General features: G+C 42.9%; 1 protein-coding gene across 3 annotated transcripts in view; it reads left to right on the forward strand.

Moving 5' to 3' along the window:
- The window catches only part of LOC137296576 (fibrinogen-like protein A), a 53,322-nt gene that overhangs the window by 32,208 nt on the left and 8,703 nt on the right, over positions 1–12,411 (forward strand). For all 3 annotated transcript variants that reach the window (XM_067828383.1, XM_067828401.1, XM_067828393.1), the window contains one exon: positions 12,219–12,338. In XM_067828383.1, coding sequence (XP_067684484.1) covers positions 12,219–12,338 — 120 coding nt within the window. The remainder of the gene's footprint in view (positions 1–12,218; positions 12,339–12,411) is intronic.

Raw genomic sequence — 12,411 nt, forward strand, 5'->3', positions numbered from 1 at the left:
AAACTTCAGCTTCAGTTCATAAAGGGAAGTTTATATATTGATATCGGAGCAGAGCTGACATTGAGAGTCGCTTGTAATGTCTTGCTATCTAGCACAACTGACGAGGGCTCTCGATGGAATTGGTATCAAGTCGTATATTTTCACATCGGATTTATTTCATGCACGCCATTTCGCGGAAGTCAGCGTCTTAATATGTTTTATTATAGGGAAGTCGAATCCATTAAATATCTGTCTTCCCGTAAAACGCATTTCTAGGGAAATGTTGGTCACAAAGATGTTATCCCCGTCGGTAAACAATGATACTGCGCAGTTGTGTTGACTTCCATGGTGTAAGTAGGAGAGTTTACTAGCGTGTTACCAGATGTTACCTATAGTGTAGTGAAGTAATATAAAGAGGACCTGTGTAATTAATTATTGTAGGCGTTAACGTCTTGCCCCCCACCCACACCCCTCTCACACACTCCTCCCGAAAACCGTGTTTACCGACTTAGCAAGGGCACACACACAATTGTCATCACTTTGTTAAAAGTTCGCAGTTTCTGCAGTTATTATTATAATATTCTACAAATAATCAACGATCAAGATCCTTCATGTTCGGGGGAAAACACAAAAGCTGGGGCACTGAAGTCAGCGCGTTGATGTTTTGATGATATTAACCATGCCATGTGTTTATGTTGTGGCCACATTCTCCGACTCGCCCTTGCCCGAAGGGACTCTATTGATTACTTTCCTTTTGATGTCATATACGCAAGATTTTCATTTGATGCATCGTCATGATGCAATATTGGTGATTGTAGGCTTTTAAAACATCTACTGTTACCTATCCAAATATAACCGTCGGAGTTGGAGATAGACTCATTTGGCCAGGCCGAGCTGGCGAACTCCTTCCAATATTAAGTGGAAAGATCTAAGAACATTTTATAGATGAGTTGATTTAAGTCCGAAAGCTGAAATGTTGTAACCGAACATAAAGTGTTTAAAAGTCGAAGTAGTATTAATCACCGACGCGCCTGTGATGGTGTCTTGATGGGTGACATCGGCCGCCGTCTCTGATTCAGCCGTCTCTGATTCAGCCGTATTTGGATACTAATGGTGCTTATTATCATGAGTGAGTGAGATTGGTTGAATGATGTTTAGATCAGTGTTCTAGCTTTATGGTGGCGCGATATGAGCAGGAAGCTAGCCTGAAGTGTTTAGCACTGTGTTGTCACCCACGAACCCGGATCGTTACATGAGAAGAGAGGCGAGGTTTGGTGAAAGCTCATGCTGACTAACAGACGAAAAGCCGAGCTTTGTACACTCTCTTCTGTATCTTCTGAAGGAAAGTGTATAGGTGTGCGGGGCAGGGCAATTCCTACTCTGTCATACAGACCCTCAAGCTAATATATCCATGAATGGCTATGCGTGTGTAGAATATGTGTCTAGATTACCACAGTTTCTGAAAATGAAGATAGTCTCTTGGTTTCTTGTTATATCATTTTTTAAATCATTTTTCAGAACAGTATTTTGAACAATATGTTCATGTCAGAGAATACATTGTTAGTGTAGGCTATCCCGTGTAGGTAGAGTTGATCACAGCTGATCGTTGTTCTCGTGGCGGCAGTATGAGGGAAAGGTAGTTGGCACCGCCTTTTAGTTGGGTTTACAGTCGACATATTGATATCAGTAAACGTCAACTTTTGACAGCAACTTGAATCCACATCTTGTTGAGACAATCTAATCACTGGTCATGGGAGACTGGACCTCTTCGGCTCGTGCACGGCGACACCAGCTTGCTAATTAGTGCACTGTCGGGGAACGAGGAACACTCATGTGTCAGGTGGACCTACAAGTTAGAGACTAGTTTTGTATTACAGGGAATGGGCGAATGGCGTTGGGTGCAAATATTTTTTTTATGTACCTATATACATAATATCATGAACCTCCCTGGTGCTTTTAACATTTTTATGGACCCGTCCTTTAAACGTGTTCATTTTTTCACATTCTTTCCTGTAAATCAAACACATGCTATTTTTGATAAATTCTCAATTTTGTTCATCACCTTCCTGGATCCCTGGATATGAATTTAACAATGTTTACATGTCTGAGAACCATATGCTGGGGAGAACCGCAGTCGTAACGAAAGTCGAATTACTTTCCACCCTACACCCCTGCTGGGCAGTGCGGGCACGGGGAAAATACAAAACTAATAAGCTCCCTGCAACCAAAACACAACATATGCAGAAGCACGTGACACCTGATCTGAGTACAGACGTATCATGGCGTCTAACACCTCTCCAGATGACCACCCGGGGAGTCCTCAGCCCTGACCACCTGACTACTGACCACAGGGCAACACAAGACCTCTCCCACTGTACACTGTCTTACCGACTTGGCATGTGGTCTAACCGTGGGTAGGGTGAACCACTCCCGACATGGTCTAACTGTGGATGGGGTGAACCACTCACGACACTGGTCTAATCGTGGATGGGCGAAGAACTCACGACATGGTTTAACTGTTGATGGGTTGAACCACTCCGACACCATTTAAGTGTGGGTAGGGTGAACCACTCCCGATATGGTCTTACTGTGGAGGGTGAACCACACCCGACATGGTGTAACCGTGGATTGGATGAACCACTTATGACATGGTCTAAATGTAGATGGGATGAACCAGTCATGACATGATCTAAATGTAGATGGGGTGAACCACTCCCGACTGGTCTAACCGTAGATGGGTGTGAATCACTCACGAATTGATCTGATGGCGGGAGTATTTTCCTGGCAGTACAGATAAGATAATATGACGTTATGCCCCACGTCCAGCTACCTACCTCCAGTCCCAGAATTCCGTGTTGACCAGACACACAATAACACCTCTGTGTGAATCAACACAAGACCAGTTGTAACTTCATACACTACAGTTTTGACAGACAATGTAAGTAACACTCGTGTTACAGTGATGACATGTTGATGTGTAAGTACAGACGCCAGACCACAGAGCCGGAGGTCGATGGCACGAGCACGGGGACAGGCGTGACACAGCTCCGTCAAACACTGTCACTGAACAGATGTCCCTCTGTGTGCTAATCCCTGGGACAATATTTGGAAGCGAGATAGGCTTGTGTTTGTCTCCTTGTGTTACTACTGACACCGTCGTATTTCTAGACAAATGCTTAGTCTTTTAGTATATATAATTTTGATAATAACACACTAACCCATATAAATTGAAAAGAGGCCCCAGAGAGACTAGAGATTCAGAACCTGAAGGAATCTAGACTTGCTTCATTTAAAGCTTTAGTGCATTGCAGAGAGCACTTCGTGGTATGGATGGGTCATTGAATTCATTTTATAAGTAATATTCATGTCAAAGTGTAGGTGCTGCAGTGTTTACGACTATCGCCAGCAGTCTGGCGGAAACCCAATACTACTTTTTGAAGAAGGTCATGTTATCTTGGCCTCTACAGCCTTTCTACCAGAAAGGGTATTAAGCAGGAATTGGAATCTTTGAAGCATTTGAATGTATTTTTCCAAACTTGCACTATGTTGACAGAAAGCTTTTAAAGTGGAGACCATGTTACATTAGACTTTTTGCGGTTGAGTTGAACCATGTGTGTGTGCGTGTGTGTGTGTGAGAGAGAGAGATGTGTGTGTGTGAGTGAGAGAGAGAGATGTGTGTGTGTGTGTGTGTGTGAGAGAGAGAGAGAGAGAGAGAGAGGGAGGAGACAGTGTGTGTGAGAGAGTGAGAGTGTGTGTGTAAATTGTAGAGAGGATTTGGCAGTAGGGAAAATAATGTGGTTTAGAGACTGTGAGACGGACATGTATCAAGTATAGGTTTCATACTTTTGTGAAAAGAAAGTCAATACGTGGCTGCTGCTACACACATGCCAAGCTCGTGTTGGTTTTATATAGGACTTTTAAATATATCTGACATTTTCCGCTGTGCTATATGTGTCGTACTGTCAACAAATAATCCTGCATCTAAGGCAATAAGCTGATGTCACTGGATACCACGAGTCCGATTTAATAACGTTGTGTTTGCCCCATGCATGGAGTTAGCTTTGAGAAGCAGAACACATATGTGTATATGCTCACTCATTCACTTCACGTTGTGTGATTACACACTCAGCCTGCATGAAAATGAAGAAGATGATGAAGTCACTCCTAAAACATTCTCGAGGATCTAGTTCTACAGCTTGTCAAAAGAAAGCTAAACATCTCCTGCAGCAGGTTATTTGGATGTTCAATGGCCTTGTCACATCGCCATATGGCATATCCCCCTTCGTCTGTTTATGTTGGCCACCCGTTTTGTGTGTTTGCGTTTTTGATTCTTTGCTGATGAACGAACATTTATGGAATCTGAAAGAAACTGTAACCTCCTTATAAGTGAGACGTTTTGTCAAAGAAACATTTTTTTCAAAACATCTTTCATAATCGTGTTGTGATATGCGGCATTTCCAGCCGAAGCGGATGGTGCAGGCGCATGATGTATATGTCATCACGAATGTGTGCTCGACACTGTTAGGGCGGATCCGCATCTTTATGACTCAAGATAATCTTTATATGTTTGTAAATGCCCAATCCAGAGGAGACTGTGCACTTTTTACCATGGCTATCATATACCCAGACAGTGCCCTCTCCTTGCTAGAAGTGGGGCCTTAGGAGTTTATTATGTGTTAACATGTAAGGAAAAATACGCTTTTACAACTTATCAGTGTATTTCTGCTCACAGATATATATAAAGCCCAGTCTACAGTCACCTACTTACCGGCATTATACAGCCAAGGCACTGTTAAGTTACTCCATCGAGGAAACAGTCAAGTTCAAGTGTATTTATTCATGCCTTTAGGCCGTTGGCCCATCTACATATACATTGCAATGCATAATTCTTACACAATTCTGACAATAATCATACATTCAATGATGTTTGCCTTCTTTTAAGGCTATGTACATATATTTACATACTTTGAGTATTAGGGTATCATTGTCTGTCGTCATGAGGAGCTTAAACTTGAACATATTTGGGTTGCTACCAAAATACAATGGGAAATATAATTTTTTTTTGTCATTACAATGTTCGCACACAAGTAAAAAATGATACTTTTTTTCCACGTCTAATTTACAATCAGTGGACATATTCTTAAACAATAATCAACAATCGACTCTCAGCTCTTAATCTTGAATATAAGGTACAGTATTTCTTTATAGTAATGGCAGTTAAGTATTTTTCTGGGGATGGATGACTTTTGTACTCCTTATATAATCTATATATTGTGCTATTTTGTAGAATTCCATCGAGGTGCTGTTATAACAACCAGGGTGATGATGTAAGTCGGGGTGCTGTTGAAACAGTCAGGGCACTGATGTAACCGTCAAAGCGCTGTTGTATCAGCCAGGGCGTTGTTATAACTATCAGGATGCGATTACGAGTAATATTTTGTACAGGGCCTGAACACGCAAGAGGTCACGGAGTAGACACATGTATTTCTCTTTGAGCGTGTGTCACATAATGGCGGTGTATTATTTGATGGTAGATTTGACCACGGCGTTTCACCAGATGTCCGTTCTATAGTGTAGTTGTCTAATACCTCACGCATCAAACTGTCCTTATATGACTGGAATAGTGTTCAAAGCGACGTTAAACCACCGTGCAGATGGAGTGATATCGGCTGTACCTACGATCTACACACAAGAATGTAGATCATGTGGACTTCCACATTCCCCTGCTGCCTCTCGTCACCACTGTTTACTGGGGTTAAGACCAGGGATTAATTTTAGGAAGCGCCGTGCCTGTTTCACGCAACGGCGTGACGAAATTAGCATTGTTTGAAGTCTCGTTGATAGCCTGTTCTTACCAGCTGTAGTAGTGGAAGGAAACTTCTTCATCAGGACTTCTGACAAACAGTGGGGAAACGGTTCCTTCCTCACTCAAAGAAACGTCAGGCAGACCGTGCAGTGTGATTGATAGGTGCTACATAAGTGTCTATTGCTATAGCACAAAGCCGTCCTCTTTTCAAGGCAACTCGACTGACGAAATGAAGTATCTGCAATAGAAATAACTAAATGTCTGATGATATCTACTGGTGGGACATCCAGTGATTGAGGGAAACACAAAGCGCCGTTGAGAAGCTGAACCAAGTGGATATCGGCGCTATACAAATATCTAGTATTATAGGAAAGTATGTGGTCAATAAACTCGGATGACAGTGACTCTGTATACATACAGGTGATAGTGCCTCTGTATGCATACAGGTGACAACGCCTCTGTATAGAAACAGATGACAGTGCCACTGTATACATACAGATGATAGTGCCTTTGTATGCAAACAGGTGATAGTGCCTCTGTATACAAACGGGTGACAGCGCTTCTGTATACAAGTCGTAAATGGACCCTGGCCTCCCTCACAATGTTGGTAAGCAAGGTTACTCTTCCAGAGGTATGTATGTATACACATTTACCACAGTGATGCTGTGCTGTGTATATACACATATAGCATGGCTGTATCCATATACCCACCAGCGTATCTGTATACGCACATGACCGTCGTGGACCCGTGAAGGTCCCGGGGTAGAATAGGCCTTCAGCAACCCATGCTTGCCATAAAAGGTGACTATGCTTGTCGTAAGAGGCGACTAACGGGATCGAGTGGTCAGACTAGCTGACTTGGTTGACACATGTCATCGGTTCCCCATTGCGCAGATCGATGCTCATGTTGTTGATCACTGGATTGTCTGGTCCAGACTCGATTATTTACAGACCGTCGCCATATAGCTGGAATATTGCTAAGTGCGACGTAAAACTAAACTCACTCACTCACTCACTCACTCATGACCGTCGTGTCTGTAGACTGGGGCGCCTACACTGCCTCGCGGTGTATATACACACAAGCTACTGTCCGGGCTGGTTTCATGCGCTTCTACGGACCTCCAACCGAAAAGTAGGCTTACTGGGAACGGTCTTCAGATGACCGAAACCATCTGACCAAACCCGCAGAAATATGGCCGCCAGTACTTGCAGTGGGTGGTGGAACGTTCATCTTGTCAGAGAAGTATTTAGATGGTCCCATCAAGGTACTGGCGGCATGTGTTAGATCAATGTGGCTTCCAGGCAGCACCGGTGACGAGAAACACAACATGTAGTCAGAACGGTAGAAACACAGCACTACAGGAAAGTAGATACAATTAGATAATGTTTACAAGATATCTGTTTACGTTATTTAGCCTTGCAACAAAATGACACGAAACACTTTTTGAAGCCGTTTAAATACCGGAGTAGAACAGTGATCTACTCCTCGGAAGGGGCGTGTAAAAGGATCGACTGGGGGACCTCTGTTGACATACACTGTAAGTAGTAAGTGAATAGTAAGTCTACAACCATGGAATATATATGCAACCATAATATATCAACAACCATGGTATATCTACAACCATGATATATCAACAACCATGGAATATCTACAACCATGGTATGTCCACAACCATGGAATATCTACAACCATGGTATATTAACAACCATGGTATATCAACAACCATGGTATATCAACAACCATGGTATGTCTACAACCATGGTATATCAACAAGCATGGTATATCTACAACCATGGTATATCTGCAACCATGGTATATCAACAACCATGGTATATCTACAACCATGATATATCAACAACCATGGTATATCTACAACCTCTTGATGTCGAAAGTGAATGCAGATTGGAGTTGCTTTCACCTAACGTGTCGTAAACAATAATTACTCATCACTGCATCACTGATGCGTTGCGAAACAAACCTCATATGGACTTTGGTCTTTAAACACCACAATAAACTGAGAGAGCACAATAAACAGAAAGGATGGTTTGGAAGCCAAACTTCCGCTGTTAGGGGCACGGAGCACATGTCACTATCACTTCCCGCGATTATTTTATGAGCATTTATTGGTGTTCGTTATGACATTGACCGGTACACGGGTGGTCAGTCTGGCACATATGTGGACAATGGACAAACAAGCCAGTGTTTAATAGCAGCTGTTTGCACGTATATATTTCACACCCTCTTCACCACGGTTTGATCTTGGTATGCCACGAAGTCGCTGGTGCACATTAACACTCCCAAATGCAATACAAGACTCGTCTGTGAACATGGGTAATTGTCCAGAATTTATGGTCAAGGATCATTTGAGGATGTCCTCTTTATGGCGTTGTGTCCATAAACCTCTCCTAAACTACGGACAGTCACAAGACAATATGGCAATGAGTATATATTTGTAATGACATGGGGAAGAATCCAAACTTAAGGAAGTCTGAATTAAGAAAATCTTTGTAGAAAACTGCTTCTTTCTATAGATATCTGGGACTTTTCCTCCCCAAACTACAAGGAGTTTATCCCAAAAACATGTTTGGGTCAAAAGCAAATAGAGCGATTCTATTTTTGACAAAGGTATGAGTAATATTGATTTCCCTTGACTTATTCAGTAGTTGAGGATATTTTTGAAACATTTAAATGTCGGAACATGGAACTGTTCAGCTTAAGGTTTCTGAACACTATGTGAATGCAACAACTTTGAATGATGTTTGGATTGTGAGGCAGCATTTACAACCTGCAAGTTTATATCGATGTATAGGGGTCACGAAGCAGACATCGGTGCTACCTACTGTAGAAATCCATTTATGATGTTGCTACTTCTGCTCGGGGCGGAAAGTAAGAAATGTCCCTTAACAAATACGACTTTGGTAATTGTTGGACATGAAGCCAGTAATTGTAACAATGTGTAATATCACTGAGGCAAAGGGTAGCTGATAATCTAAATTGAAAATGGTTCTTCTAAACGTGTACTTATCTTGTAATACGTAACAAGATGTTAACCATGTTGAATATATGCAGATATTTATGTTGTTAAATTTCAAAGCTTAAACGATTAGTAATTATACGAGTTAGCTGCAACAATTTCAAAACCATAGTTGAAATTGGTAGATATCCAGAAATAGGCAAGACTGTGTGTACGCTGCAAGTCAAGATATGTTGATTATGTTAAGCATTTCATAACATACGTAACTCATTAACACAGTATCACACTATCCTGAATTAAAGAATTATTAAGGTCAGACCTTTACCAGATATCATGTACAATATTCATTAGTGACCAGTGGCTATCGTCGCATATAATACAAACATATTTGTGAATCTGAACAATGTCTGCTTGATCAACTTAGTTAACAAACTATCGTGATCAATCTCAAGGTGAACTCCATGGTGCTGATGTATAATAAGTATCCTTATCATATCAGGTGTACATGTGAAGGATGCACTCCCGTGAAGCCGTCGCCCCGGGTCCCACACATTATGACCCTCAAGGAATAATGCTGTAATATCCGTCTCTCGATTGTCTGTCACGGCAATTGTAAAACCTACGCCAGGAACACCCTTAAAGGTGCTATCTCCTTATCTTCTACACTACAAGTATTATTGGAGTGATAAGAGCACCGTTTCATGTATGGCATTTGTCATAAATACCTTCTCCGCTCGATTGTTTAGATACTTCCATGTCAAGTATTGATAGCCCGATACTGGTAGCGCATAACCGAGTATCTCCACGTCAGGTATTGGTACCCTGATAATGGGAGCTCACCTCGGAGTATCTCCACGACAGGTATTGGTACCCCGATAATGGCAGCGCACCCCCGAGTATCTCCACGTAAGGTATTGATACCCCGATAATGGCAGCGCATAACCGAGTATCTCCACGTCAGGTATTGATGCCCCGATTATGGCAGCGCACCCCCGAGTATCTCCACGTCAGGTATTGATACCCCGATAATGGCAGCGCACCCCCGAGTATCTCCACGTCAGGTATTGATACCCCGATAATGGCAGCGCACCCCCGAGTATCTCCACGTTAGGTATTGGTACCCCGATAATGGCAGCGCACCCCCGAGTATCTCCACGTCAGGTATTGGTACCCCGATAATGGCAGCGCACCCCCGAGTATCTCCACGTCCGGTTTTGATACCCCGATAATGGCAGCGCACCCCCGAGTATCTCCACGTTAGGTATTGGTACCCCGATTATGGCAGCGCACCCCCGAGTATCTCCACGTCAGGTATTGGTACCCCGATAATGGCAGCGCACCCCAGAGTATCTCCACGTCCGGTATTGGTACCCCGATAATGGCAGCGCACCCCCGAGTATCTCCACGTCCGGTTTTGATACCCCGATAGTGGCAGCGCACCCCCGAGTATCTCCACGTCAGGTATTGGTACCCCGATAATGGCAGCGCACCCCCGAGTATCTCCACGTCAGGTATTGATACCCCGATTATGGCAGCGCACCCCCGAGTATCTCCACGTCAGGTATTGGTACCCCGATAATGGCAGCGCACCCCCGAGTATCTCCACGTCAGGTATTGGTACCCCGATAATGGCAGCGCACCCCCGAGTATCTCCACGTCAGGTATTGGTACCCCGATAATGGCAGCGCACCCCCGAGTATCTCCACGTCAGGTATTGGTACCCCGATAATGGCAGCGCATCACGTAGTACTACCAGGTCACCAATTGATAATCCAGCAAAAATTCAGTGCGCCACCCACACGACCTAGGGTTTTAGTTTCACATTCACTGTGACTGTCGACGGGAATGACATTGAATAATGTATGTGATATTGATAAGATGTATATATATTGTTGTATTTTGAAATGTAATCCGACTAATTTAGTGAATCAATGATGTTTTACTGAAAAAAAAGAGAAGATAAGATAACATGAGATATTTATTGCATAGCATTCCATGAAGGAACAGTGACAATATTTTATAAACCACAAATACAAACGCACAAAGATATAGAATTCCACATACAAATGATTTGCATAACAATTTCCCATGGAAAACATATATAGTACAATGACATTGAAACAATATGAAGAGCGGGGACACTATGGAAATACACACGTTATATTTATAAACGTAAATGTGCTAACATATTGGACATTTGTTTGTAAAAGGGGTTACGAATTGTTCATTTTTACAAAGAGTATAGCGAATTCTTGATCATGATTAAGGATTGTTTGTTGAAGTGATTGTTATATTCTAAAGGTTACATACTAAAGACTGTCAGTATCGCTGATATTGTGACAGTATGACTAGTGATGTATCCGTTTACACAGATAATGTAATCATCATTTTTCGCACCATGTAGGCAATTAAAGCCAATATTTAAAGAAACAAGGAAGTCATACTGGGTTGAAAAGTAAACGGAAGATGGACCTTGTAATCTCAGTAGGAATCGGACGTGTGGGTCTGATTGTGAGAGCCATGACACAACCTGATGGCCTGTCAAACACGCCGCTTCAGCCTCGATCTCGCAGCCCGCCGTCAGATGACGTGACGAGTGCAGAGTACACCATATGGTGCACCTCCCTCGAGGCAGTCGACGGCGCGTGACGGGTCAACCAATTACACGCTATATTTTTCACTCCATCAGTTTGGGTAGCTTGGCCACTTTCGTCTAATTCATGCATGATGGAGAAACACCATACCATGACTCTACATTCCTTATCTTGCGCCAGCTTCCACTGTCGTAAAGTTATGTCCATGAAGGAAGTTAAAATGACAGTGTAGCCTAGCGTTACCTTAGTGTCAAACACTGCAGAATTACAAATCTTATCTCCCTGTTTGTGTGTAGAACCGTTGCGGTGAACCTTCCCCATTTGGCAGCAGCTGTCAGTCTGTCTGCGATGTTTCTTCTGACAGAGTATCAAGACGCTCTTCATTATCTGATTAAACGGCGGACATTCTTGAAAGAGCATGTTCCTTTCAAGCGAGCTATGCTGAATGTTATCGTGGTGCGCCTGTGTCTTATCACAATATCTCGTTACTGGGAAGTTCCACCACACTGGCTCATGGTCTACGTTATCTAATATATGTTGTATACTTCTGGGTTTTTAAAAAAACACATCGCAAACATGACCTTAAACCAGCGAGGAATGTGAGCGGTAGAGTAGCAAAACAGTGAAGGGGAGGTAACTCTCTGTGTGGATGGGGAGGTAGAGATGCAGATGTTCGAAGAAACCTGCACTTGTATTGTCTCACAGATGCTTAAATAAAATTATATGACTATCCATATGCAAAGCTATAGCGCACATCGTAACTTGCAGTAGTACATGTTGGTGTATTGGGAGGGAACATGTTGGCGAGACGTGTTCGTAAAGGGAGTGTAACTGAATCTCATGGTTTCATAACGTTGGTTACAGACTGTCACGAGGTATACCTACAAGGAGGGCTCAAGTTCGAGGGGGACTACCAGATACTCATCAAGCCGGACGGAGCCCCTGCCCCTTTCAAGGCAGTCTGCAGGGTCTTCAACAACTGGGGTAAGAATAACGTCTTTGTCACTCGAAGCACTCGTAAAATATATTGTTGCAGCCATTAACACTTCAGTAGATG

Source organism: Haliotis asinina, chromosome 1, assembly GCF_037392515.1.
Source record: "Haliotis asinina isolate JCU_RB_2024 chromosome 1, JCU_Hal_asi_v2, whole genome shotgun sequence".
Taxonomy (NCBI): Eukaryota; Metazoa; Mollusca; class Gastropoda; order Lepetellida; family Haliotidae; genus Haliotis; species Haliotis asinina.